The sequence below is a fragment of the Raphanus sativus genome, chromosome 4 (assembly GCF_000801105.2).
Source record: "Raphanus sativus cultivar WK10039 chromosome 4, ASM80110v3, whole genome shotgun sequence".
Taxonomy (NCBI): domain Eukaryota; kingdom Viridiplantae; phylum Streptophyta; class Magnoliopsida; order Brassicales; family Brassicaceae; genus Raphanus; species Raphanus sativus.
This window is the reverse complement of record NC_079514.1, coordinates 41,520,843-41,548,248: the sequence shown is the minus strand read 5'-3', so window position 1 is coordinate 41,548,248 and position 27,406 is coordinate 41,520,843. Positions and strand designations below refer to the sequence as shown.

At 38.0% G+C, this 27,406-nt stretch overlaps 4 protein-coding genes across 9 annotated transcripts; 2 read left to right on the top strand and 2 right to left on the bottom strand.

Annotated features, from left to right (window-relative positions):
• Positions 1 to 550: 550 nt before the first annotated feature.
• On the bottom strand, positions 551 to 10,951 carry LOC108854286 (ferredoxin-dependent glutamate synthase 2, chloroplastic). 2 transcript variants are annotated; one of them, XM_018627808.2, is made up of 33 exons: positions 10,347 to 10,951; positions 9,930 to 10,242; positions 9,406 to 9,848; positions 9,188 to 9,319; positions 8,861 to 8,959; positions 8,715 to 8,785; positions 8,306 to 8,402; positions 7,819 to 7,911; positions 7,584 to 7,729; positions 7,187 to 7,346; positions 6,946 to 7,056; positions 6,641 to 6,856; positions 6,270 to 6,427; positions 5,877 to 6,006; positions 5,663 to 5,721; positions 5,466 to 5,571; positions 4,788 to 4,884; positions 4,405 to 4,520; positions 4,121 to 4,318; positions 3,925 to 4,035; positions 3,528 to 3,767; positions 3,353 to 3,451; positions 3,008 to 3,103; positions 2,685 to 2,882; positions 2,521 to 2,595; positions 2,317 to 2,442; positions 2,138 to 2,236; positions 1,857 to 1,999; positions 1,675 to 1,768; positions 1,355 to 1,593; positions 1,179 to 1,257; positions 1,022 to 1,105; positions 551 to 919 (listed from the first exon to the last, which is right to left on the bottom strand). In XM_018627808.2, exons 1-33 carry the CDS (start codon positions 10,620 to 10,622, stop codon positions 743 to 745), a joined length of 4,881 nt encoding a protein of 1,626 aa, XP_018483310.1. In that variant the 5' UTR covers positions 10,623 to 10,951; the 3' UTR covers positions 551 to 742. The 2 variants fall into 2 exon arrangements, with proteins under 2 accessions (XP_018483310.1, XP_018483311.1); XM_018627809.2 differs by lacking the exon at positions 10,347 to 10,951 and having other exon boundaries at positions 9,406 to 9,667; positions 9,733 to 9,848; positions 9,930 to 10,072.
• Positions 10,952 to 17,500: 6,549 nt separating this feature from the next.
• LOC108848534 (amino acid transporter AVT1A) lies at positions 17,501 to 20,577 on the top strand. The gene is made up of 10 exons (XM_018621924.2): positions 17,501 to 17,927; positions 18,010 to 18,272; positions 18,578 to 18,792; positions 18,879 to 18,902; positions 18,976 to 19,156; positions 19,240 to 19,459; positions 19,546 to 19,681; positions 19,767 to 19,932; positions 20,026 to 20,132; positions 20,252 to 20,577. Exons 1-10 carry the CDS (start codon positions 17,731 to 17,733, stop codon positions 20,342 to 20,344), a joined length of 1,602 nt encoding a protein of 533 aa, XP_018477426.2. The 5' UTR covers positions 17,501 to 17,730; the 3' UTR covers positions 20,345 to 20,577.
• Positions 20,578 to 21,754: 1,177 nt separating this feature from the next.
• Positions 21,755 to 24,235, top strand: LOC108848535 (F-box protein At2g41170). 5 transcript variants are annotated; one of them, XM_057008933.1, is made up of 6 exons: positions 21,755 to 22,331; positions 22,406 to 22,485; positions 22,864 to 23,039; positions 23,248 to 23,340; positions 23,450 to 23,581; positions 23,896 to 24,235. In XM_057008933.1, exons 1-6 carry the CDS (start codon positions 21,810 to 21,812, stop codon positions 23,958 to 23,960), a joined length of 1,068 nt encoding a protein of 355 aa, XP_056864913.1. In that variant the 5' UTR covers positions 21,755 to 21,809; the 3' UTR covers positions 23,961 to 24,235. The 5 variants fall into 5 exon arrangements, with proteins under 5 accessions (XP_056864913.1, XP_056864912.1, XP_056864915.1 ...); XM_057008932.1 differs by having other exon boundaries at positions 21,758 to 22,331; positions 22,861 to 23,039; positions 23,896 to 24,223; XM_057008935.1 differs by having other exon boundaries at positions 21,759 to 22,331; positions 23,269 to 23,340; positions 23,896 to 24,219.
• A 54-nt stretch (positions 24,236 to 24,289) lies between these two features.
• On the bottom strand, positions 24,290 to 27,266 carry LOC108848546 (CDPK-related kinase 1-like). Its single transcript, XM_018621938.2, has 11 exons — positions 26,826 to 27,266; positions 26,615 to 26,745; positions 26,511 to 26,552; positions 26,319 to 26,427; positions 25,804 to 25,882; positions 25,441 to 25,737; positions 25,242 to 25,354; positions 25,052 to 25,159; positions 24,906 to 24,968; positions 24,671 to 24,838; positions 24,290 to 24,562 (listed from the first exon to the last, which is right to left on the bottom strand). The coding sequence occupies exons 1-10, from the start codon at positions 27,078 to 27,080 to the stop codon at positions 24,800 to 24,802; spliced, it is 1,236 nt and encodes a 411-aa protein (XP_018477440.1). The 5' UTR covers positions 27,081 to 27,266; the 3' UTR covers positions 24,290 to 24,562; positions 24,671 to 24,799.
• Positions 27,267 to 27,406: the final 140 nt, after the last annotated feature.

The following is a 27,406-nucleotide window of genomic DNA, read 5'->3' as shown; positions in this document are numbered from 1 at the left end:
CGACTAAAACTTGTCGTCAAGACACGCACTTTGACACATGTCAGCTATATCTCTGTTTCGTTAATCACGTGAGAGCTGAGACAAGAGGGAGTAATCATCAAACTGAATTGAGTTTTCTTTGACAAATGGACACACATGTACCTTTCTTGTGACCCACATTGCCTCTAATGGGGACACAAACAAAAGCATCGGTTGTTAGAAACTGTGGTATTTCGTCTTAAAACGTTCAACGTATTTGATTTGATGCATTACTAGGAAAATATCTCATTCACGAGTTGTAGTTGGAAAAGAAGCGGATTCGAACCAGTGACAGAGTAACCACAGCCTGTCAGACTTTTTTTTCTGTTTTTTTCAGGAAGCCAAGAACCTGTAATAAATCTATGTATAGTCGATATTCAACGTATATGATGTGTATAATTTTATGATCCCTATTATATAAAAATGAAAATCAAACCAAGTTGAGCATTCTAATTGGAAAAGAAAAACAGTGGAGAAGAATTGAAAATGCTATGTTTTCATAATCGGCGGTTGAAGACTATATGCATACGAAAGTACAAACATGGAGGACTTCCTTTTATTATTTAACGACCGGAAGATAACCGAATCCAGACCGAATTAGAAAACAAATCATCATGTCAAAAGCAAATGGCGAACTTGTTGTAATGTAGCAACAACACTCAGAAACTGAAACTTATGTCCGCCATGACTTCTGACTGTACAAAGAAGAGTTTACTTCTCGCAACTACACTGCAAATGTGTTCGACACTTGCTCTTCTTCCCCGGTGGTTGTTTTCACCTGGTGGTCGGAGTTAGCTTCCGGCGTATCTTCTTCACTCGGCGGTACGAGTTGCCAGAACATTGCAAGATACTTGTCCCATTCCTCCACAATCGTTGCTCCTTTACTACTCCCTGTTTTCTCCTGTTTATTTATGTCAAGAACCGAATATTCAGATGATTTTACATGTAAACAGTTGGAAAATTGAACGGGTAGGGGGTACGAAGAGAAAGGAAAGAGACTTACCACATGGGCTTGGATCAGGCTCTTTAGCTGTATTTGTCCCACTTGTGAAGTCACTCTTTGGATCTTCACTATCTCTTTGTTCACCTGTTTCAATGCGTTTAATTTCAGTGAAATGTTATTTCGAGATATCTCAAGAGGACTTGGTTGATGTTAAAACCTTAGGGAGGAGAGTGTTGTCCTCGTCAAGAATATACGCCAGTCCACCTGTCATCCCTGCAGCTACATTTCTACCGACTCTGCAATTTCAAAGAAGTAACATTTGGCGGTTAGGACACTCTTTACGTTCTAGGTTTTGGTTTTCGAGGTTGAACCAAAAGAAAGTATTTTACTTACTTCCCAAGTACGACTACACAACCACCAGTCATATATTCACAGCAGTGATCTCCAGTGCCTTCAACAACAGCTTGAGCTAGAGAGTTTCTAACAGCGAATCTCTCTCCTGCTTTGCCTCTGACAAATAGTAAACCACCGGTTGCACCATACAGACAAGTGTTTCCTACAATAGTTGCGTCTTCAGGAAGAAAGCCAGTCGACTCCACTGGTAATATCACAACTTCACCTCCGGCCATTCCCTTGAGAGGTAAAAGAGTATTTATTAAGAGACCATTTCTCGGAAAATATTGTACAAAGCAAGCATTGATTTTGAGAATCACCTTTCCTACATAGTCGTTGGCTTCACCTACAAGACGTATATTCATTCCAGGACTTAGAAAACATGCAAAAGATTGGCCAGCACTTCCATTGAACCTATAAGGGGGTACATAGTGGATCATGTAAGTTAGTTTTCATTATATATACTCAAAATTTGTTTTGTGTTAACTGTATCGTAGCTTACGTTAGGTTCAGTTGTCCAGCAAAACCAGTGTCTCCGTATTTCTTCGCAATTACTCCTGCAATCCTACCGCCAACAGCACGGTCCACATTGTATATACTCATGGTTTTGTGAACCGTTTTTTCATTCTCAATTGCATCCATTATCTGGGAAACAATCAAAAACTAAGCATTAAGTCCACTTGTATATGTAAGAATAAAGTCTTCTCTCCGTTACCATAAATACAAGTTACATAACGAAACAGTCAGTTAAATAGTCAATCAGTAAAAGACACTACTAGTTACCTCCGGATCCTGGAGGAGAATATCATCAAGGACTGGACCATTTGAGTGAACCTCCTGCTTCCTAATGGAAGTACTGCTACGCTTTGGCAGCCCAACGGACTGCAAATTTGAAGGAAAAAAAACAGCTATATACACCCATACAGCTTGAAAAGCAATAAACATAATTCCGGACTACTTACAGATAAGAGATAACTGAGGTCAAGATGAGTTTTCACGAGCGAGATATCTCTAGGCTTTAGCAAATCTGTCCGCCCAATTATGTCATCCAATTTTTCATATCCCAACCGAGCTAATATGCCCCTCACCTACCAAAATTAAGACGAAATGTTAGGCATCAAAAATTGGTGATAGTTTTATATCAGTGAGATATTCTTGAAGATTACCTCCTCTGCAATATACAAGAAGAAATTGACAAGATCACCAGGTAGACCAGGGAAACGTGCACGCAGCTCCTCTCTCTGTAATCAAAGTTTAGGAAAATGTTAGTGGGAATTGGTTAACGAAACTGGAAAAGAAACATGAATTAGTTAGAAGAGTTTCAGTTTACCTGACTGGCAACACCAACAGGGCAGTTATTAGTGTGGCAAATGCGAGCCATAATACATCCTGTGGCAATCATTGCCAGGGTACCAAACCCATACTCATCGGCACCCATAGCTGCAGCAATCAACACATCAACACCACTCTTGAATCCTCCATCAACCCTGATAATCACTCTTTCCCTGAGTCCATTTCCAATGAGAGTCTGCAAAATATTTAATTAGATTTCCATAGACAAGAATTATAAGGGAAAATTGAAGCTGATAAAAAGATATACGGCTTTCGGCTACAAACTTTACAAAAAAGAAAATTCCCACGAGAAGACTATACCTGCTGGGTTTCAGCTAGTCCAAGTTCCCATGGGCCACCGGCATGCTTTATGGAACTTATAGGGCTAGCTCCAGTTCCACCATCATACCCTGATATCTGTAAACAAAAAAAGCATCATAAGTTCAGAAATTCGCAATTGCATAACCATGTTTCTGCTAGTCAAAGACACATTTGAATTTACACATGTGTTTGTATAAAGAAAACAAAATTAGTCACTGGGAAAACTAGAAGAGGCATGAATGATACAAGTGGTTCTTGGATTCAAGTTTATACTGATTAAATATCTAGCCTAACCATGGCCCGGAGAGTATATTTTAGAAGCAAACTGATGGCAAAGTTGCATACCTGTATGATATCAGCGTTAGCCTTCGCAACACCTGAGGCAACTGTTCCTATTCCAACTTCTGATACAAGCTTGACTGAAACTTTCGCCTTGGGGTTGACCTGATTATTAATTTTTGTTAAGAGGGAACCCCAGATTCTCAAAGTTGGCCAAATATTTACAGTCGAAGAAAGGTACCTGATGAAGGTCAAAGATCAACTGTGCCAAATCCTCTATGGAATAAATATCATGATGTGGAGGTGGAGATATAAGCGGAACTCCTGGTTTAGAGTTTCTAAGTCTAGCAATATATGCGCTAACTTTTTTCCCAGGAAGCTGGCCACCTTCACCTGGCTTCGCTCCTTGAGCAACTTTAATTTCCAACTGGTCTGCATTAACCAAAAACGTCGGAGTGACACCAAAACGCCCTGAAGCAACCTATGGGAAGACACAAGATCATTTTGGTATTTGAAAATCATTAAGAATCTGAATGGAGGGAATTCATTAAGAATCTGAATGGAGGGAATAAAATGACTTCCTGAGAATTACCACACTACACATGAAAATGACCACTAGTTAAGTTGACTCTTAGTACCTGCTTAATAGCACTTGTAGCTGTATCCCCATTTCGAAGACCTTTAAGGTGTGGCAGCGTTGAAGAGTATCCATCAACAACATCTGTTAGCGGCTTCCAGCGGATCGGATCCTACAAAGATAGACAGTGAACTTAGCAACTAATGTGGTATTATGCTTTTTGAAGTTAAATAAAATCTTAAATAGATAAGAATTACCTCGCCTCCTTCCCCTGAATTGGACTTTCCTCCTAATCTGTTCATCGCAATAGCAATTGTCTCATGAGTTTCTCTAGAGATTGCTCCAAGAGACATTCCACCTGTACAAAATCGCTCCACAATGGAGGAAGCAGGTTCAACCTTCCCAACTGGAATAGGTTTACGGTCACTTTTGAACTCAAGAAGATCGCGGAAAACCTACAGCAGAAGAATATATAAAGAATAATATTCACTTGTTACAGAATACAGGATCGGATATGAAGATGAGAGTGTAGCTCACTCACTGTAATAGGACGGTTGGATAAATGCTGCTGATAGACTGCATAGGCTGTTTCACTCTTTTCGCGGACGGCTTTATGAAGTAATTTAGACATCTCTGGATTGTTTCCATGATATTCGCCTTTCAAATAAGGAATAATACTCAATCAAGGATAATACTAGAAGCTTGTGCTTAAAGAGTGGCAATGACTAAGCTTACTAAAGGAACAGTAAAATAGCGTAGAGAAAGGTGCGTCTGTGCATAGTCAAGCTTGTTATGTAAGAAAGTATACAATTCAAAAGCTCTAATTAACCCGACAACCTTGTACGTATAAACAGACAGTAGTATACATGTGTTTGTGGACTTAAAAAAGCTGATACCAATTACGGTTTTAGTCTAGAAAGGTACCTCCAGGCCTAAATTGAATGAAACCAAAGTTCTCTAGCCGTTTCGCTGTATCCTCAGAAAATGCCCTCATCCAAAAAGTTAGCGTCTCCCTAGCCAGCTGCAGGATATATGAAAGAGGATGAGTGGCCCTGAAGTCTCTTTGAATAGAAATTATATTTACTTGAAAGATAAAAAATCGTGAGAAGCATTCGACACTAGACGAGATCTCAGGCTTTAATCAGAACTTTCAACAATTTTCAAATCAATGCTTCACCAAGGCATTTACACAGACAATTTAGGGATAAACATACAGCTACTGCCATAAGAGGTTACCATTCATCAGTATAAATCTCCACTCTAGCTCCGACTATATTTAGCAATTACACTTGAGCTATTCATCTTCTTAAAGTTCTCAATAGGCAAGCTAAATCAACCATCTAGAAAAGAAAACACACTACTATACATAGAGGTCTAATACAGAACCCCAAAGCACACACATATTTGAGAATGTGTGCAAATATTAGTATACGCTCCTTAGGTTTGAGAATATAAATAAATATAGCATAGAACTGAGGTCCAGAACCTTAATATCAAAGAGGTAAGAATTTGATATCTGAGAAAAATGCTCCAACAAATATTTACTTAAACCAGGTAACTCATTAAATCTTAGTATTCCAAAAGATTTGGGAGTATTCTGACCTCATCCAAAGTTAATCCACCAATTCGAGATGCACTACCACGGAATGAAAATTCAACAACTTCCTTCCCCAATCCATAAATCTCAAATATTTGTGCTCCACAATAACTGAAAATAGAGAGCTCAGGCATTAAAAATTGGAAATAATCAGATAGTGATTAGGATAGAAAAAATAAAATAGATAGTTGAGAAATTAAACCTGGAGAATAATGAGATGCCCATCTTAGAAAGAACCTTAAGAAGACCAGTGTTAACAGCCTGCGGTAGCAATTAAAAGAATCTTAGGATGCTTCTTCCATTTCTTTTAAAGACAGGCAGTGTTACAACAGGGAAATATATACATGCAAGGGAGAAATCAAATGACAGCAAAATTTGCCACATATTTAAAGTTTAGAATCATTAACATGTCTGACCTTGCGATAATTCTTTTGAGCCTGTTCCATAGTTACAGTGGGCATTTTTCCGTTTCTCATCATGTTCACGGTCTTGTTGCTCAGACGCCACTGTCTGCATGTCTCCAGTGCCAGGTGCGGGCATATAGCACTGAAATATAGTTGCAGACATAGAGCCAGTATCATTTTAATAGACGTGACATCAAACAGTTGGGAAAGCACTCGCAAGCCAACTAAACATTAAATAAGAGCGTAATATAAACTAGAGATTAATGAGCCCGTTAGAGAGTGCTAGCATTTGGTATAAAAGATAGAGAGAATAAAATACATAAGAATTCCACATGACTTGCTGCTTTTGCATGAAAAAAACATCCTGATAAGATGAAAGATTCAATGAAAAGGAAGAGTAAAAACCTTGCTCCATATCCAATCAAACATGCAAAGTGATGCGTACTAAAGCATTGAGCTGTATCTGCAATTATCGAAGCTGACATCCGAAGACCGTTCTCGATCAGATGTTGGTGAACAGCACCTACCGCCAACAACATTGGAATTGCAGGTCGAGTGGGTTCCTGAAAAAAGGGACAGGCTGCTGAGTAAACATTAAAAGTGAAGTTATGAAATATATAAAGATAGCAAGAGCAAAGACAACAATGTCGCTAGTCCAGAAAGAGAGCCTAGCGTATAGCTGTTAGAAAAAAAAAAGTGAAAGGTGATAACCAAACATTGATATATTATAGCCCTAAAATTACAATGACAGCATACACTTGGAAAGATGTTTGTACCGGATTATCAGATCTGTCTGAGAGAACAAGCACTTGGGAACCATTACGAACAGCTTCATCTGCCGCTTCGCAGAGTTTTAGAAGAGCCTTCTTCAAAGACCCGTCAATTCCTCTATGTATGTCAAAAAATGTGGGCAAGACTTGAGATTTCAAATGTGGATCGCTGAGCAAACCTTCAAGCTCCCGTTCATTTAGTACAGGACCAGACAAAACAACCTGGTCATGAAATCACAAGTCTGAATGAAATCTTGCAAAAGCAACATATATCTAAGACAAAAAAAAATCCTAATTTTAAGCACTCTTACCTGTGACACATTCTCAGGCCCAACCTCCAATATATTCCCACGCTTTCCAATATTAACTTCCAGTGACATCACCAATCCTTCTCGCAGAGGGTCAATGGCTGGATTCGTAACCTGTAAGTAGACCATGTGACAAACCACAAAGGAACCATTTCAAGGACAGTTCAATGCTTTACTAGGACAAAGCACGTATTCAACTAAAATAGATCAGAGAAAATAGACATTTCAAATTGTAAGAACAAACCTGAGCAAACCGCTGCTTGAAATAATCATAAAGCATATGTGGCTTCTGAGACAATACAGCCACTGGAGTATCATCCCCCATGCAAAACGTCGGTTCTTTTCCCTGTGCAGCCATTGACTCAATTACCATTTGAACATCTTCACTCGAGTAGCCAAACGCCCTAGTCCCTCAAAGTAGAATAGCCAAAATTAGTTTTTGATAAGAAAAGCAATTACAGGCTACTGATGAACTTTGTACTTCGAATAAAATCAACATTTTCACCCACACAACTGATATATGCCCCGAATACAAGAAGACAATAGCAGTTATGAAAAGTTAAGTACTTTGACTTAATCCTTAGATGTTGCGCATAATAACATATGATGGAAGTATAGAGCAGGAGAACAAAAAGGCTTACTGTTGGCGTCTTAAGGTCTCTTCAGTCTCCATGACTGCTGACGAAAGAAAAGTAGAAGGCTTTAGGGTTCGCAGGTTTTCACTAACCCACTTTCCATATGGGTTATATGATGCTACCCGCTTCTTCACTTCTGTGTTCTCATATACCTGAAATTTCACATATTAGCAATGGGGGACAACTCCAAAATTATAAATCGGACAGATTAGAAATTAAGAGCATGGTCAGGTGCACCAACCTGTCCACTTTCTAAGTCAACAGATATCATCATGCCAGGTCCTAGACGACCCTTCATGGTGACCTTCGATTCATCCATTGGAAGAACTCCGACCTGTATAAAGGCATGACTTAGCAACTTACTGAAGCCAAGATATAAACAAAAAATATACCAGAGCCCAGTGTATACTAAACAATTATCTATATTCATTTGTAAAGCACTGACTCGGTTTCTACAAAAAACTTGATTTCCTAGGTGGATTTAAAATACTCCTAGATTTTACACTAAAAGATCACCAAGAAACTAGTTTATACTGGTCATCTATCTCAGAAAACCAATTCGCATAGCTATGTCAAGAAAGAAAGACGAAAAACTACCAAAAAAATTAAACGAACTGGTTTTCTGACATGTCAAGCTTTAAGATTCAACATAAGCCCAACATCTGCTGGCAATCATTACCACCATGCGTAGATAAAGAACAAGTACAAAGAGTAAAAGACAAACGCACCTCAGAGGCTACATAGACAACATTATCACTTGTCCGCCAATATCTAGCAGGCCGAAGTCCATTGCGGTCGAGGCAAGCTCCTACAGTCTTTCCATCACTGAAACAAACAACTCAAGCTAAGTTTAAAATGTGAAAGCAGAAAAAAGAAATGCAACAGACTTCCTAGCTAAACTGCTTATTACTCTGAGGGACAAATTACCATCAGGATCATTTGCCCGCCAATTGTCCACAGTTGTGGACATTTTTAAAAGAAGAACAGCAAATATCAGAGTGATCAAGACTTGCAAGCCTCTGAGAACAGTAATGAGTATTCAGGTTTCTTTGTTTGATAAATTTCCGAGGAATAAGGGCAACTGAAATGTCAATCTTACTCGCATGACTAAATATCAGAAATCACCAAGCAAATTACCTGAACAATACCAATGCAGGTCCATCCCAGGGCTCCATCTGTCCCTTGTAGTAATCATAAAAGTCTACAGCCTACAGTTAAATAGCAGATAAGAGAAGGACTTGCAAGTATCCATAATGATCAAAAAAGCAAACACGAAGCAATACCTCAGGGTATTTAATCATTAAGGTCGGGTGATTTTTATATGCCTCTGGCACAAGAATCATTAAAGATTCCTCTGGAGTCCGCCCACTTCTTATCAAAAGCTGCACAACCACACTAGTATAAATACATTGAACTCTTGCAGGAATAAATCAAGTCATAACCAATTTTTTTTTGTCAACAGTCAGAGAGATGTTTGATGTAAGCAGAATATCACTATTGCCTTTTTGTTTTAGTGTCACAAGTAACAGACCAATTTCAGCTTCTTCTTTATTTCTCCAAAAGTGAACCACAACGGGAAAACAGAAGTTAGGAGGTCAAGTGACTCTTACTTCTGCTGCACTATCAAGATTAGAGGAGTCCGACGCCTTTGGATTGCTAATTGGGCGAATGTCATTTTCACGTCCATGCCAGACAGGTGATCTTAGAGATGCTTCTCGAGATGTCATCCAGTTTAGGTTCCCCTGCAAAACTTGTTTGGTTTCAGTTAAGAGGTCCTAGCTAAGTCCTAAATTCCATCAAAGCCTATCGACCAGAACAGAAGCATAACCTGTATGGTGTTGATTTCCCCATTGTGTCCAAGAAACCTCATGGGTTGAGCGAGAGGCCATCTAGGACTAGTATTTGTGCTAAATCTCCGGTGGTAGATAGCAAAAGCAGATTTATAGAGATCATTCTGAAGGTCGGTGTAAAACAACCCAAGAACTTCTGAGCGAAGCATTCCTTTGTAAACAATGGTCTGGTTGGACAAAGAGCTGAAGTAAAGCTCAGAGGCCCAGCTTTCGGAAGCAACTGCTCTTTCGATCAGCTTCCTGCAAATGTAAAGCTCTCTTTCAACGTCGTCTACTTTATCTTCTTTGACAATTCTAACAAAGACCTGTTCCGTTTTCGGCATTGTCTTCTTGGCATAATGACCTACAATGGACGGATCTACAGGTACATCCCTCCATCCAAGCACCTCCAGACCCTCTTTCTCGAAAATACTCGTCACCACTGAAGAACAAACCTCAAACATGATTTAGCAAAGAAGATGTTATACATAATCAATACACATAAAAACTATTCTAGCTTCACCTTTCTTAGCTTCTTTCCTAATGTTTTCGTCTCTAGGTAAGAACACCATCCCAACACCAGTATGCAGCTTATCAAAAATCGCCATCCCTTGCTTCTCAGCCCATTCGTTAAACAGATCCCAAGGGATGGAAGTCATCAAGCCAGAACCGTCACCAGAAGCGTTATCAGCACCACAACCTCCCCTGTGCTCCATACAACCAAGCGCAATCAGAGCATCGTTCACAATCTTATGCGTAGCCTCGTTCTCCAAATGCGCGATGAATCCAACTCCACATTCTCCCTTCTCCGAAACTATATCTTCCAAGTACGCCACCTAACAACGAACGCAACGCAACCGCAAAACGAAGTCAAAAGCCAAAACCTAGATCGAATCAACAGTGGATGAACAAAGGAACCGCATAGAGCCAAACCGATTACCTCGGGTTTTAGATCGGAGGAGGAGGAGGAAGGCGATGCTTCACCGGCGGCCTTTGCCGAGAACGGAGACCTAAGCGAGGACTTGAGCAGTGGAGTGAAGCCGCGAAACGCGGAGAGTTCGTTACGCCGTTTGATTCCCTTGGAGATAGAGTAGGATGATCCGAGGAGGAAGTCAACGGAGGAGAAGAGAGACTTGGTAGGAGTTAGTTTCGCGGAGGAGAGAAGGCGAGAGACGGAGGATGAAGCTCCGGTGGCGCCGGGAGATTGTAGCGCCATGGACTAGAAAACGACGACGTACAAAGGGATCGATAGGGTTTTCAAACTTAGTACCTCTGCGTGACTGTTGCCGTTAAGTTCAAAAGGTCAAAACAGAAGCAGAGATGATCTGCTACGATGAAGTGTACGGTGAATCCGAAAATCGCGGGTGAATCAGCCGCCGATAATGTTCAGATCATAGGACGAGCTAAAAAAGCGAAGGAGTGAGTGAGTGATCGGCGAGAACGACAAACGCAGGACTCGAATCGCCGTCGCTGTCGCTTCTTTTGGTTTGCTACTGTAATTTTTGTAAAAGGTGACGAAAAGCTAATTTGTTTTATGCCACCAAACGCGATCGCGTTTTACAAGGTCTAGTCTAGTGATGCGTTAGGTGACGATTGTGATTGAGAAGAGAAGGAACAATTGAATTAGATTATTTAATGATTTAATTAGTGATTGAGAAGAGAAGGGACAATTGAATTAGATTATTTAATGATTTCATTAGTAGTGGTGAATAAGTGATTGGTCCAACTCGAGAACACGTAATCATTTTCTTCTCTAAGCTAAGATTATTGAAATAATTAACTTCAACAGTCGCAGATTTAAATAATACCACTGTATACTCTGTGCCTCTGTAGCGAACCTAGGGACGACCCTCGTAAGAAAACAAGAGCTTTTTTTCTTAATTTTTTTTTTAAGGAGATTCTTTGTCAAGGCCTGCAAAAAACGACAACAACCGCAAGTGTACTTACAACAATTATTGGAATCTTTACTCTATTTATTTACTGAAGAAAACATAAGAATAGCATCATGCCCTGATCATCACGACGTAACTATGTAGCCCAAAGTTTTGTATATTTATAAAAACTTGCTTGTTGCTTGTTCAGCATCGACTTACCAAACTTTCTATCTTTTTTTTTTTGCTTTCCTTTCGTCAAAAAGCTTCAAATTTATACTTTGTTATCATTTTATATAAATAGAATCAGTCACAGTTGGAGTTCCAAATGTGATTACCTAGAGCAAACTTATCTTAGAAAAGCAACTTGGTGGTAACTAAGGGGGGTTATTGGTTTAAGAATTCTAAACGAATTTTAAAATTTTGAGAATCCACTATTATTGGTTTATAGATTTTAAAAGTCTTACCAAAATCCATTGTTATTGGTTTGATGATTTCTAAATTCCACTCAAATCCTTTGTTATTCATAAAGTTTAGTTATTATGGATTTTACTATTCCACTAAATTCTATTGTTATTGGAAGGTGGATTCCTTATATTTTTATTCATGAGACTAGACTTTGAAAATATTACCTATATTCATAAGATTTCTGAAATCTGTGAAGTAAGAAAAACATACACATATTGAATATTTATCTATGTAAACACACTAAACCAAACTCAATAACGGCGAAGCAACCAAACTTACATGATCTGTAATTCATTATATTTTTTATAGTTTCATATTTGACAAAACAACTGTTTGATTTAATAATGGTGAAGAAATATAACTTATACGATAACTAGAATAGTGTTTCGAGAAAATCACAAAAGTCAAAGAAAACAAGACTGATTATTATCACAAGAAAACCAATAAGAACAGGAACTCACCAAACATAAGGAAAATGAGAAATGTGTATCATTGTATCAATTCATATGTTTATATATATATGGTTTTTTCGAGATTTTATTTTTGGAAAAATTCTAGAGAGATTGTATACATTGCCTTATAACGAGAAATATTTTGAAAGTATATATTATGCAAATCCATGATAATTAATAAAATCTGTTGAAATCAATACAAAGTATTTGATAGAAATTTGTCAACTCTACTTAACTTCTAAAAATCTCTCAACTTTTAAAATCACTAAACTCCTTCCAAATTCTGATTCCAATAATCCCCTAAGTATCTTTGATGATCCATATGAGGCTGATTCTATATTTATGTGAAATTGTGAACTTATTTATTATACATCTCATCGACAACCAGCTTCGCCCCTCAAACCAATATCTCTAGGGAAGGAATAATTCATTTATATGGTTTTCAACTGATTACAAAGTTGATTACAATATTTGATTCAAAATCAGAAAGGTCTTTGGACTGAAACAAACAAACAATACTTACTAGTTGCTGAGCCCTTGCCAAAATATAAAGAATGTAAATCATTTGCATCCTTCTTTCTTGGGAGACAAGAAACCTAAAAAGCACAAAGACAATATGAACCCTCTGTCAGTTGTCATCTGTGAAGAGTTTGAAAATAAAGTCACGGAAACGCCTCAGGTACTGTCTTGGATTAACTGCTGATATAGAGGAAGTATCATATTCTATGGTATTGTAAGTGTGTTCAAGCTTTTTGCTGATAATGATAATCCTGAAGAATGTCAATAATGCAAAAGATCATCACCTCATCGTAGGACTCTCATGTAGGCTCTCCACAAGCTGAAGCTAACAGCCGTTTTTCCTAGTTGTTCTCTCTGTATGCGCTAGCATGTTGCTCGCTTCTTCGCTTGTTGGGCCTTTCGTATGGTCACCTCCCATGCTTTTAGGACATAGCTTTATTCCTTGCTCATTGTATTAAGCTAAAAAAAATCTATCAAACAAAACTGAATGATATTAGAAGTTAGAAGCATGCCCTCATAAAACATGCACGTTCTTGTCTAGATAACCATCCTAAAGATGTATAAATACCCAAGAAATCAACAAACAAATGTGACATGGGTCTTTTTCTTTCTTGCCTCTATAATCTACAATGTAATTGGGTCCCATTAAGAGAGCTTGCTTACTTTTTCTTCCGGACTGCAGCATCATTGAATTGAATATTGTTATGGCCCATGTTCAAAACCAAACAAAGTGGAAGATTTATTATTGTTGTTAAAGAGAAATTGATAACTCAGACTTTCTTTAGCATAAGCTTCTTGTAATTTATCAACACTTGGCACCTTAAGTTGGGAACCACCACCAAATTTTCTATTTATTTCTCTGTCAATACCAAATAAAAAAGTGTGTAGTCACATCACATGTAATTATCATATACAATTCAGAGCATAGTCTTTAATATCTTGATGCCGACTATTTGACTCGATTCATTTACTTACAATTTTACAAACAGGTCGGATCAAAACTAAATAATTGTACCCAAACTCAACTTCAAGGAAACAAACTCCTTACTGAAAAATGGTTGAACTACCTAATCTTTTTTTTTTCCGACTCTTATTTGGTTCAAGTACATGGTGGTGACACATGGAAAGATGTACAAATATATATAAGGAGGAAGACCATTCTTGATGGTCATCGTAATTTTGTTCTTCAAGCCGTTTGATGTTGCCATTTTCTGCCATATCTGTCTTTTCCCTTAGCTTCAACATTTTATTTTGCTTCGCTGCATTATTGAGCAGCACTATAAGAAAAGAAAAACATAAAAGATAAAAATGAGATATATTTCATCAAATGAAACATAAACATAACTTTCAAGTCAATACGAGCATTTGTTGAATAATCTCTCTCTAGCTTTCCTCTGACATCTCTCTAGAAAAGTCCTACCGTCGTTCATCAGTCTCTGGCCGGCGGTTCCGGCTCTCTTAGCCGCCGCCGGTCCGGTCATCGTTTTTCTTTGCATCTGTTTTTTCTTTTTCTAGTTTACGGCCATGCATCATAGTCTTCGGTGGTGGTCCGTCTTTGGTTTTCCGGGAAACGGTGGCGTATGCTCCGTTCTTCGCCGGCGGTTGACTCTGGGATCATACCGGTTCCGTCTTCGGTATTGGTCGCCGGCTTCTGATTCCCACGGATGTGTTCGGGCTGAGAAGAAGGTGTTTCGTTATGGTGTTTGGTGGCTGGATTCGGAGGAGATCTCGGCGGCGCCGGTGGATGCTCTCTGAAGTTCGAGCCCTTGGTGATTGACGCTGAAGCCTAGTCCTCTAATATTGTCGTTGAAGGTGGTTTCGGCGTCCTTTGGTCTTTTCCCGGTGAATCCGGTGGTTCTCATGTCATTTGATTCAGCCTCGACCTCTGTTTGGGATGGAGTTGGTGGCTTGAAGCTCCGGTGAAGGTGCGGTTGTGGCTCCGACGGCGTGCTCGAGCCTTGTGAGAAGACGAAGCGCCAGCGTCCGACACGCGTCTCCTAGACGGTTGTGGTTTCAACACGTGGAGGGGCGTGCTGCGGGGAAGCGGTGCTTTTGTTGGGTCACGTTTTTCATTTGGGCTTGGAGTGTTTTGTGTTTGTGGGCCTTCTGGTTGGTTAGTGTAGTTTGGGCCGGGTTTGGGCCTTTGTTTTACTGTTCCTTTCTAATAATAATATTTCAGATGGAAAAAAAAAAAAAAACTTTCAAGTCAATACGAATCGGCATTGAGGTCTTGTGACCAATGTTATGATAACCTATTTTTAGTTTTTCTTTTCGAATTTCGTGATAATTTGTTCTTTCTTTCTTCTTCATATTTAACAAAAATTGTAGGATAATACTGAGAAACAAATGTTAGAGGCGTGACTCGTGACTGGTGAGGTCGGCGAGGATTAATTTAGTTTTTTTTTATACAAAGAATAATACTCAAATTATTATCACTGTATTTTCATATCTTAAAATTAATGGTCACTGCAATTGATATAATATAATATCATATGGTCACGATATGATTTTTAAATTCCAAATTGTATTAGAGTGATTAGAATTTTGGTTACATCACTGTTTATATTTTCAAACCAATACATATTTTTTTCTTAAAATGTCATACAACATAATAAGGAATATAATCTCCTGGAGAAAGCATTCTCTCTCTAGTTTCCTCTGACTTCTCTCTAGAGTTTTCTTACCGTCGATTCTCAGTTTCCGGCCGGCGGTTCCGGCTCTCTTCGCCGCCGCCGGTCCGGTCATCGTCTTAGACTTTCTTTTATCTCTATTTCTTCTTTTCTTTTTAGTTTACGGCCATGCATCCTAGTCTACGGTGGTGGTCCGTCTTAGGTTTTCTGGAAAACGGAGACTTTTGCTCCGATCTTCGCCGGCGGTTGACTCTGGGGCCGTACCGTTCCCATCTTCGGTATTGGTCGCCGGCTTCTGATTCCCACGGATGTGTTCGGGCTGAGAGTAGGGTGATTCGTTGTGGTGGTGGGTGGCTGGATTCGGAGGAGATCTCGGCGACGCCGATGGAAGCTCTCTGAAGTTCGGGCCCTTGAAGATTGACGCCGCATCCTATACCTCTAATATTGTCGTTGGAGGTGGTTGCGGCGTCCTTTGGTCTCTTCCCGATGATTCCGGTAGTTCTGATGTCGTTTGGTTCTGATCAGCGTCGATCTTTGTATGGGATGGAGTTGGTGTCTTGTAACTCCGGTGAAGGTGCGGTGGTGGCCCCGGCGGCGAACTCGAGCCGTGTGAGAAGACGAAGCACCTGTGTCCGACACGCGTCTCTTTGGCGGTTGTGGTTTCAACACGTGGAGGTGTATGCTGCGGGGAAGCGGTGCGACTGTTGGATCGCGTTTTTCCTTTGGGCTTCGAGTTTTGATGTTTGTGGGCTTTCGGTTTGTTTTGTTGTGTAGTTTGGGCCGGTTTGGGCCTTTGTATTTTACCTCTCTATCTAATAATACTTCAGTTGGCAAAAAAAAAAAGGAATATAATCTCCTGGTTTGCAAAATATCAAGGTGGAAGAGGCATGCAGATCTCTCTTTAATAAGTCTTCATTTGAGACTTGAGAGTATTTTGAGAAAGTTAACCAAAAAAAAATACATTTCCGTCAATGGATAAACTATTAAAAATGATATGGACCATGTGAAGAGTTGACACTTGTAGAAAATCACATGCCACACCACAAAGCGATAACATATTCATAATAAATATCGCTGACAACGATAACAACTTCACCCCAGTCCCTCGTCGACGTCGTGTCACGACTCAAATCTTCTTTTTGTTTTATCTTAATTTGGAGTCTTTTGAGACATTAAGATTAAGAACAACGAATAGATTTTAAGTAATTACTAAGCATAAGAATCCAGCTTCAAGCCTTGTGGAATATATAGCTTTAAATGTCAGTGACAACTCTTTTACCATAAAACACGAATAAAAAACTATATTTTTAATTCATTCAAAAAAAAAACTATATTTTTAAAATTATAACCAGTCGTTATGAATTTCCTAGAAAATTTGTTACCAAAAAAAAAGTTTCTAGAAAATTTATAATAACAACCAAACGTGACAAATTGTACTATTCTGATTTGTTTCCAAATTGTTTCTTTTTTGTTTCTATAATTTAGATGAATATTGTAAAAACGAATTTATGTAAAAAAAATTAACATTTTTAATTTACTTTCAAAAAATAGTATTCAATGAAGAAAATGGCAAAAGAAATTTTGTTAAAAGATAAATGTACATTTATACCTTTAGGATTAAATAACTTAAACTTAAGGTTTAGAATTAGAGAGTGACATTATGGTAATGTGATTTCAAATTTAAAAATAAAAAGTTTAAAGTAAAAATAAATTATTTTGGTCATTTTATTTTTTTTAAATTATTTTGTGACAATTGTTTTTAAAAAAGTCAATTCGAAAGAATTACCCAGAAAAATATATCCATAGTAAAGCAGGAAAAGCGATTTTACAGAGGCATGCAGACGGTGATAAAGAGACAGAACCATCTAAAGCTCAATAGTTGTCATTCCATCAGAAAGTCTTAAAACATTGAGCGATAGTTCACTTCATCTTCTTTGGTTGGGTTGTTCCTGTTTCTGTCTTTATTTCTGTTTCTTTGTAATAAGTTGATTGTAACACTTTGAAAAATCTAAAAATGTATAAATCTTAGCATTTTACCAAAAAAAAAAGTCTTAAAACATTGCTTGTCAACTCTAAACTCTTTCACTAATCTCCATCGCTGTCGCCACGTCACCATTTCCCGCCCGTTATAACTAGCCAAGCAACTCGTGTACAGAGACAAAGAGACAGCAAGCAATCATATCACAAAAAGCCTCAAAAAAATAGTAATAAAAATTAAAAAAAAAAAACTTTGCTCAGACAGTTCAGCGTTAACTGTTCGTCGTTCGCCACCTTTCTTCTCTCTGCAATCTTCTCGAACCCACTCTCTGCAATAAAAGGAAAAAGAAAAAAAAAACAAGAATCAATCAAGTAGAACTTCTTGAAGTTTGTCCCCAGAAAAGAAAATGGACGTGAATAACAAGGATAAGGAGAAGAAGATCGAGTTTACATTCGAAGACGATGAGGATCTTGAAGACACCAGCAAGTACGAGAACGACAGCGACAACACTGATCAAAGCGACCTCGGAGATCTCCCTGGAAACGACGACGACAACAACGATGATACTTTCATCTCCCAGGTCCAATGGCCTCAGAGCTTTAGGTAGTAAATCTCTCGAATCTATTAATCACACTAGAATCATCTTATTAAAGATCTGATTGGTTCTTCTTGGTTTCTTCTCCAGGGAAACGACTGATTCTTATACCATTGCTGCATCACCGATCTTCGGGTCTCTCTTGAGCAATCCCAGTTTCTACACTCCGAGTTTCTACAGACAGAGCAAAAGTAATCTTGATGTCGAGTCTAAAACTCCTTTGCTTCCCGAGAGAAACGAAGAATCCGACAAAGCCTCAGTTACACAATCAGTTTGGTCACATAAAGGCTCATTTGCTGAAGAGTTGCCCATTGGTGGCTATGGCTGCAGCTTCACTCAAACCATTTTCAATGGTAAACTATGATAAAACTAATTATGGATTTATAGATAATTTAGTAAAAAATTATATTATTTTTAATATAAATTAGGGAGCCATAGATCAATGGATCATAGGACAGGTTCTGATATTTTGGAGCTATAGATAATTTAGTAAGAGTTCATATAATTTTTTTAAACAAATTTGGGAGTTTATGTATATATAATTTTTTTAAAAAAATTGGAGGGTCAATGTTTTACTAGCTTATAGTCACCACGGTTCCAGGTTATGACTTATTGATTCTTGGTTTTAGTTTTGAAAAGACTCTGTTTTGGGTTACAGCGATTAATGTAATGGCTGGAGTGGGACTTCTGTCAACACCTTTTACAGTGAAAGAAACTGGTTGGGCAAGTATGGTGATTCTTCTCTTGTTTGCTATTATATGTTGTTACACTGCAACTTTGATGAAAGATTGTTTCGAGAGCAAGACCGGTATTATCACTTATCCTGACATTGGAGAAGCTGCTTTTGGCAAGTATGGTCGTATTTTTATCTGTGTAAGCCACTTCCCTAGCTTCCATAGAATTTTTCAGTTGTTTCTGTAGCTTTACATCTTAATGTGTTGTGTCTTTTCTTGCTGCAGGTGATACTGTACACAGAACTATATGTAAGTGAAGTATCTTGAAAAGCTTTTTTGTTTCTGTCTGAATAATCTGAACTTAACTAGAATCTTTTTGTAGTCATACTGTGTTGAGTTCATCATTTTGGAAGGTGACAACCTTACTGGTCTCTTCCCTGGTACATCCATCGATTGGCTTGGTATCCGCATTGACACCAAACATCTATTTGGAATCTTGACTGCTCTCATCGTTCTTCCGACTGTTTGGTTGAAAGATCTTCGCATCATATCCTACCTATCAGGTATAATCCTACTGGTATTTAATTTATGTATATTCTTGATTATTTTAGTCAAGAATCTTGAATCAGCTTCTTTGATTCCGCAGCTGGTGGAGTTATTGCAACTGTTTTGATAGCAGTGTGCACGTTCTTCCTCGGTACAACGGGCGGTATAGGGTTTCATCACACTGGTCAGGCTGTGAAATGGAACGGGATACCTTTTGCCATTGGTATCTATGGATTTTGCTATTCAGGTCACTCTGTGTTCCCAAATATCTATCAGTCCATGGCTGATAAAACCAAGTTCAACAAAGCAGTGATCACAACGTAATAAACCAAATAGATTCTCAATTATTATATAAAGCTTTTGATGTTTTGATCCAGTTCTTGAATCAAAGAGGTTTTTGGTGCAGGTTTATTTTATGTGTTTTGCTATATGGAGGAGTTGCAATCATGGGTTATTGCATGTTTGGTGAAGCCACCTTGTCTCAGATCACACTAAACATGCCAAAGGGCTTGTTTTTCTCCAAAGTGGCTCAGTGGACAACTGTTAGTTTCTTATCTTTATCATCTTTTGAAGTTCCATTTCATTACTAAAAGTCTAAATTCCATCTTTGTTCTGTTTTGTCTTAAGGTTGTGAGTCCGTTTACAAAATACGCTCTCTTGATGAACCCACTTGCAAGGAGTATAGAAGAGCTATTACCTGAAAGAATGTCAGAGAGCATATGGTGCTTTCTTCTTCTTAGAACAGCACTTGTTGCTTCTTCTGTTTGTTCTGCTTTCCTTATCCCATTTTTTGGTAAGAACGTTATGTGTATGAAGGTATCTATCTGTTTGCTGCTTTAATGGTCTCAAGACTCATTGTTGTTTTTTGTGAAAAAATGGCTGTTAGGTCTTGTGATGGCTCTGATAGGATCTCTTCTCAGTATACTTGTGGCTATAGTAATGCCAGCTCTATGCTTCATAAGGATAATGGGTAACAAAGCTACAAGAACACAGGTATATATATACATATTGATCTTTTTGTTGTCTACTCACACATTCTTGAAAGTAGTTTTATATATATATGGACACTTGAATTAACTCTGACGTTTGTTCTGTTGTGCTATGTGGTACAGATGATTCTCAGTTCAATAATAGTGGTGATTGGGTTGGTGAGTGGGACCTTGGGGACGTACTCTTCGGTTGCAAAGATCATTAGGAATTATTAAAATGAAGAAGGCCATCATATAGTCATCTTCTTTTCTTTGAGTTTAAATGTTTTATGTTGATGCTGATAAGATCTTTGATTAAGATTAATTTGGACTTTTGAAGTAATAAAATTAGTGAAAGGTTTGTTTTTGTATTTCTTTGTAACTTTTTTTTTAAAGAGCATCTTTCTCCTGTTTAGTATTGCTCAATACTTGTAAAATCAAGAGTTAAAGTTAATACTTGTACGTGTTAACACACACGCGCAAAGCGTGAGCCACCTAACATAGCTCTAACAACTCTAGCAAAGCTCGAATTGCGTGTGTGAATAACCAAAAACAAAGGCCAAAAAAAAAAAAAATTCTCTAACAACTCTGTTCTCTATCTCTCCTTCTCCGCCCCCGTTTTCTTTTTTTTGTGTTCAATGGAGAACAACTACATCAGTTTCTTATTGGGAAAATCGCATAAAAAACACTCAAGGTGGCAACCACTGACACTTTAAACACTCAACTTATTTACATGTCACTTTAAACACTCAAGGTGGTTTCTTTAGCATATAAAACCTTAGAAGTGGCAATTTTCTTCGCGCCGCCAATTTATTAGACGGAACAGTTAACTCCGTTTCTGAACAGTTGACTCCGGTGTCGGAATTTTGAACTCTCCGGTTTTCACAAAACGGTGTCGTTTTGAATTTATTAAAACGGTGTCGTTTTGTGTGAGATTCAAAGTCGAAAAAAAAAACAAGAAAAAGCTCAAATCGATTTGGGGGAATTAGAAATTAGGGTTTTCTTGTGAGAGAGAGAGAGACAGAGAAGACAGAAATGTATATTTATTTTAAAGCTCTGTTTAAACTTGTAATCATTATCAGCCGTCTTCTCCATTGAACCACCGAAATGTATATTTATTTTAAAGCTCTGTTTAAACCTGTAAATGAAGCAAGAAGAAAGACAAATCAAATGGAGATCCTACAACCCATAACATGCTTAATTACAAAATTACAAACGAAAAGATCACATAACAACTATTGTACCTCATCTTGGAGAACCCTAATTCTTTCGCCGAACCCAAATCGCGTTTGATGTTTGTCTTTCTTGCTTTTGAGTAGCGATATTTCGATGGCTCTCTGTATCCCTCTGTCGTCTTCTCTGTCTTCTCTGTCTCTCTCTTTCACGGGAAGAACCCTAATTTCTAATTCCCCCAAATCGATTTGAGCTTTTTCTTGTTTTTTTTTTCGACTTTGAATCTCACACAAAACGACACTGTTTTAATAAATTCAAAACGACACCGTTTTGTGAAGACCGGAGAGTTTAAAATTCCGACACCGGAGTCAACTGTTCAGAAACGGAGTTAACTGTTCCGTCTAATAAATTGACGGTGCGAAGAAAATTGCCACTTCTAGGGTTTTATATGCTAAAGAAACCACTTTGAATGTTTAAAGTGATCAATAAATAAGTTGAGGGTTTAAAGTGTCAGTGGTTGCCACCTTGAATGTTTTTTATGCAATTTTCCCGTTTCTTATTCAACACAATTTGTGGGTTACTAGGTTATTGTCTTGCAAGACACGTTATCCTCTGTCCTGATGGTACAATAAGAACATTTGCATGGAGAAGGGAAACAAAAAGAAGGAAGAAGGACGATCTCTTCTTAGATGATGGAAACAAAATGTCTCTCCTGGATTTGCCCAACTTAACCTTGGGCTGCATCTTAGAGAAGCTCTCTGCATCTGAGCTATGTGGTATGGCTTGTGTCTGCTCCGAGCTAAGGGACATATGCGTGAGCGATCATTTCTGGAAGAAGCTCATGGAGAAGAAATGGGGGAGACTAATGGGTGCTGCAGCGACTCAAGAGTGGAAATCTCATGTCGACGCCATGTTAATGGGACGTCCCAGTTGCGGCAGCAAGAGACGTCGTTCATCATCATCTCGAGTAGCTATTGATTCAGTGATGTACTGGTACTCAAATCTTGAGAGTGGCAAGTTCTGGTTTAGTGCTCAGGTCAAAAAGAACAATGTAATGATCGACCGACTTCACCTTTGATATAAAGTGCTTGTGGTTTTTTTTGAGTCTTGTCTGGTCTGATGCAGATCGTGTCTATTCGACTCGGGAAGTCTTATTACGATGCTAAAGTCAGATACGATTCAAAGACTGATACATTTGAAGCAAGGTAAAGAAAAGGAACTCGCTCAACTTAATATATTTTTTAACAACCGCTCAACGTAATTATTACTCCTTTCATTTCTTAAAGTTACATATGATAAAATTTTTGTTTAAAAAAATCTATTTTCTTATATTTTCAATGCATGTCTTACTAAATAATTATAAATCTCAAAAAATTTAATTACATTGAATTTTATTGGTTTAAAATTATGGAAAAAATATAATCACAAAAAATTATGCAAATTTAATATATTTTATTAAAATGTGCGAAAAGTTTAAAATATCTAAGACAGAGTAATATTTCTCTCAGTTTTTTTTTTGGTAAACAGTCTCTCAGTTTTGTTTGTATGTTTGTCAAATATATTTCTCCTTTTTTTGGTAGAAGAACCAGCGCGGGACTTGGCCGGCCTGCGGCGGAGGTAAATGTGACGTGGCAAATGCTGAGTCCGCCTTTAACCGATAAAGAGTCACGTGTTTTACACTTGTCCGACTCTTTGCAAGGACTCGGACCAGATTACTGTTTCGAGATTCAGTGGAGAAAAACCGAAGAGCTCCCTTATGGTGGGTCTATATATCTCTGTCTCAAACAAAAGTTGCTAAAATTAATTAGACCAGCTCTAAAAAAAATTATGGACTGTAGACAGTTTAATAAAGATTTTAACAAGTTCTTTCTTTTACAAATTTAAAATTCGATGTCTGCAATTTTCGTCAACAATTTTATGAGGCTGTCCGCTTTGCTCAGCTTTTGATTTCTTCTGAAAATATTCAGAGGATATATTTTCCCGTGTAGGCTGGTGGCTTGGCTTCGTGGGTCACCTGCAAAACTGCCACAGAACAGGAAACTGTTGTTGCCTCTCTCACGGTAAAATAACTGCCAAAAGTTTTTTTTTTTTGAATTAATTACTACGAAAAGTTATTTGTTAACAAAAAAAAGAAGAAAAGTTATTTGTTTTTTTTTTCCTTTGGAGCAGAGAATGTGGTGCTGACATTCAACCGGCTCCTGTCAGAGTCGCCGCCGCCGGCATATATGGTGGTAAACCGAAAGAATTACCGTGAGTGTGGGAACGAAGCCAAGGGCTTTTACGGCGGACTAAGGAATTTGGGTAGTGTAACAGATTTTCTCAAAAAAAACAAACCATAGGTATTTATATGTTTTTGTTTTTTTCCTGTGTTTAAAATTACATTAATTAATTTAGGTTAAGTGTCAAATTTAGGCGTTTCATTGTAAAACAGTAATTGATAACTTCTTTTCTTTTTACTTTTTTTGTTAATCTCTTTAACTAACGTTCAGTGGTTTTTAAGCTTTGGTTTTGTGTATTTTGTTTTTTTTTATCTGTTCTCAAAAGGTTCCCAGATTTAAAAATTTATTGAATGTTGTAATGAATATTTTTTTTCCGTATTTGCTTTGATTTTACAGATTTTGCTCTTCGGTTGCAAAGATCATTAGGAACTACTAATGAAGAAGGCCATCATAGGGTCTAACTGGTGACCGTCTCGGGAATAGTAGGAACAAAAAGGAAAATAATTGATGGGAATAAAATTATGGGAATGATGAGGAATGGTTATTCCATATCAAATTTAGTGAGAAATAAATTTGTTCTTTAATTCTCTACAATAAAAGGAATGAGAAGGAATGACTATTCCTAATGAATGGTAAAATTTGTTAGGAACATTAAGGAATGCATTATTCCTCTTCATTCCTTGAACATTAAGGAATGCATTATTCCTCTTCATTCCTTGGTCACCAGTTAGACCCATAGTCTCTCCTTTCTTTCAGTTTAACGTTTATGTTAATGCTAATAAGATCTTGATTAAGATAATTTAGGACTTTTAATTTAATAAAAATATAAAATTAGTGAAAAGTTTGTTTATTTTTATGAACAACTTTCTCCTGTTTGGTCTTTTGGGCACAGTCTGATGGTAAAACAATCTCCTTGCTCCTCCTAAGCTTTCTGTAGTGTCTGAGAAGACACGCCGTGTAGTAGCCTGACAAAACCGAAGAAACTAAGCTTTCCATCTGATTGTCTTATCCAATCCTCAAGTACATCATGCACAGGGACTGATGATGGACTGAGTCCGAGTTCCTGCAGTTAAAAACACATTTCCATTCACAACCAATATGTTCTAAGTTTCCTTCTTGATGAGTCTCTCTCTCTCTCTCTGTGAATAAAGAAAGTGTGTAAGATTCATACCAATGCAAGTTCCTCAATGATGATAGGTCTATTCCCATCTTTCTCAAACAACTCATAAGCACGTTGTGCGTGTTGCTCCCGTGTTTCCACTGCTTCCATCTGATAAACACTTAATGCTGCTGCACAGAACTATTCAAATTCTAGTTTCTTGTATTGAAGACAACTTATCTGCATCACACAAAAACGAGAATAAACGTCTGTTAACCGATGAAATAATTACAGACACGCTTCTTACCATGTGAACATAATCAAAGACTCCTGAATCCTTCATACCATCTGTTGAGCTCTTAAGATTTGCCTGAGATTATTGTGAAAACAAGAAAATCAAGAATCAAACACAACCACTAGTGTAAATAGAAGAGGTAGATGGAAGGAACTCACTGTTTTGAAATTCTGCATGGAGATATATCCATCTGTACTTGGCTCCAACAGTGTAAACTGCTCCCTCAGATAAGCTAGCTGCGGTACAGTTAATGTCTTAGCAAGAGCCTGTAACCACAAGAAAGAAAGAAAAATCCATTAAGCACAACATCTCAAGTAGAATACATAAGCTTCTTAGAATCCAACTCACTGCTAAAGCTGATTTTCTCAACGAAGTTGACATTATGTACACTCTCACTAGCTTGTATATGATCATATCACATGGTATCTTCACTTCATGAGAGCCAACCAGCCATGGATGACCTGGTGAGGAACAAAGAGAATCGGTTCTTCACATGTAACATGTTCATAATATAAGCAATATATAAATCTGGTGCTAATACACTTACACAAAGCCTGAGCAGCAGTTAATCTCTTACGGTAGTCTTTGTGTAGCAATCTTTTCACAAAGTCTACAGCATCAGGTGACAGTGAAGGCCAAGGAGCTTCTTCAAAACTAGGTTCTGTCTTAAGAACAGCTCGAAAGAGTTCGTACTCAGTAGGGGCCCAAAAGGGTCTACTGCCAGAGAGAAGAACGTAAGCGAGCACTCCAACCATCCACATGTCGGACTCTGTCCCGTATGTACGGTGCAAAACTTCAGGAGCTACGTGGAAAGAGCTTCCTACAATATCATTCAACCTCTCGTCTGCAGAGTTTCAAAACATTGAGATGGGTTTCATTTGATAGTGTAATTTATTCACACATCTCTGACCTGGTCTGACATAACCAGAGAAACCAAAGCCAACTGCTTTTAGAGGAGAAGTCTCGTCCTTAGTACTGAACAAGAAGTGCTGTGAAAGGAAAACAAACAAATAGAAAGATACAACAAGTGGAAGTCATTCTTTGTGTAAAAAACAGTTTATTGTTCGATTACGGTTAAGAGTTCGGTTCGATTTGGTATATTTTTTTAAAAAAATTCGGTTTTCGATTTGGTTCGGTTACTTCAGACCAAACCATATCAAAAATCCAAATCGAACTAACCAAAATGACCATTTAACCAAAGCTATCCAGAATTTTGACAAATTTAAACTAAAATCTAAACGATGTTTAAAAAAATTGGGTTAAGCTTGGTAGAATTTTCAAAAGTTAAAACTAACCGAGTACCGAACCTAGCTTTATTTCAGGTTAATTTGGCAAGATTTAGGTCTAACCAAACTAGTCATAATGTGATGGGGCCTTGATACTAAGCATAATAATGGTTCATGATTCATGGACTATATAATATACCTGGGGTTTGAGGTCACGGCGAACTACACCTTGTAGATGACAGTAAGCTACTACATCAAGAATCTGAACCATTACATGTTTAGCATCATCTTCTGGGTACTTGCAACCCCTAATGAGATCAAGCTCAACAAAGTCATTTACATCAAACACACAACTCAGTAGAGACAGAAAAGGAGCATTCAAATTTAGTACCTTTCAAGTATTTTGTCCAAGAGATTACCACCTTTACATAACCTGAATAAAACAAGAGATTGAAGTATGATCAAATGAGATAAATAAATGATGTATATACTTACTCCATGACAATATAAACGTTTTCATCATCTTCAAAAGCGTCATAGAACTGGACTAAGTTCTTGTGACCAGTCAAAGCTCGCATAATCTTCACTTCTCTACTAACATCCTCGACCATAAGTGCATTCGTCAACTGAAGTCAACAACATGAAAACCACTAAGCAAAGAGTCCAACGAGTCAACGACTAGGTCCAAGGAGATAAAGAACCAAACCTTGGCTTTATGAATGACTTTAACAGCAACTTCATGACCCTTCGAGGTGCCTTTAATACCCTTGGCAGAGCAAGTGTACCCCAAGTGTCCACGACCCACCTCGCCATCTATCTCGTAGTGTGTAGAGAACTGCTTCGAGAACCCGAAGCTCTTGTCGAGACCACCCACCTCGTTGGCTTCATCAGTTTCCGCGGAAACTTGGCTTCGGCTCTGTTTTGATCGATGTTCGATGGGCTTTCCATGACAGATCCCCATGGATTTCGAACTAACAAGTTAACAGAGAAGGTGAACTGCGAGACTAAAGAGTTCTGATTCACACCATTCGCAGAGATGAGGAAGCAGAAGAGAAGCAAGTTTCGTACCAATCACAAGGGAAAAAAGACCCTACACGAAGAAAAAGCTAAGTGTGAAAGAATGACAAAAGCAAGAGAAGAGCCAAGTCAATAATTCAGTAGACATGTACAATACCTACTACATGTATATTCACAATTAACTACAGTCTACATGTATGATGTATCCACTCAGTTTCGGTACAAAGTTCAATTAAAAAAAGAGTTATTACAAAAAAAAGAGCCTACGTT

Bases quoted from the DNA above. Each gene is read 5' to 3' on its own strand.
- LOC108854286 (XM_018627808.2), bottom strand. From the start codon at position 10,622: ATGGCGCTACAATCTCCCGGCGCCACCGGAGCTTCATCCTCCGTCTCT. The intron at 5,722-5,876 runs GTCAGACATGTT...TTGCTACCGCAG, and splicing joins CTCAAAAGAATTATCGCAAG to GCTGTTAACACTGGTCTTCT. The intron at 4,319-4,404 runs GTGAGTGAGCTA...CTTCTGCTGTAG, and splicing joins TATCCAACCGTCCTATTACA to GTTTTCCGCGATCTTCTTGA.
- LOC108848534 (XM_018621924.2), top strand. From the start codon at position 17,731: ATGGACGTGAATAACAAGGATAAGGAGAAGAAGATCGAGTTTACATTC. The intron at 18,793-18,878 runs GTAAGCCACTTC...TTCTTGCTGCAG, and splicing joins ATGGTCGTATTTTTATCTGT to GTGATACTGTACACAGAACT. The intron at 19,460-19,545 runs GTAATAAACCAA...TTTTTGGTGCAG, and splicing joins AACAAAGCAGTGATCACAAC to GTTTATTTTATGTGTTTTGC.
- LOC108848535 (XM_057008932.1), top strand. From the start codon at position 21,810: ATGTTTTTTATGCAATTTTCCCGTTTCTTATTCAACACAATTTGTGGG. The intron at 22,486-22,860 runs GTAAAGAAAAGG...TTTTTTTGGTAG, and splicing joins ACTGATACATTTGAAGCAAG to AAGAACCAGCGCGGGACTTG. The intron at 23,582-23,895 runs GTAGTGTAACAG...TTGATTTTACAG, and splicing joins CGGCGGACTAAGGAATTTGG to ATTTTGCTCTTCGGTTGCAA.
- LOC108848546 (XM_018621938.2), bottom strand. From the start codon at position 27,080: ATGGGGATCTGTCATGGAAAGCCCATCGAACATCGATCAAAACAGAGC. The intron at 25,883-26,318 runs GTATATTATATA...TTCCTTTCACAG, and splicing joins GCCGTGACCTCAAACCCCAG to CACTTCTTGTTCAGTACTAA. The intron at 25,738-25,803 runs GTCAGAGATGTG...GAAACTCTGCAG, and splicing joins CTCTGGTTATGTCAGACCAG to ACGAGAGGTTGAATGATATT.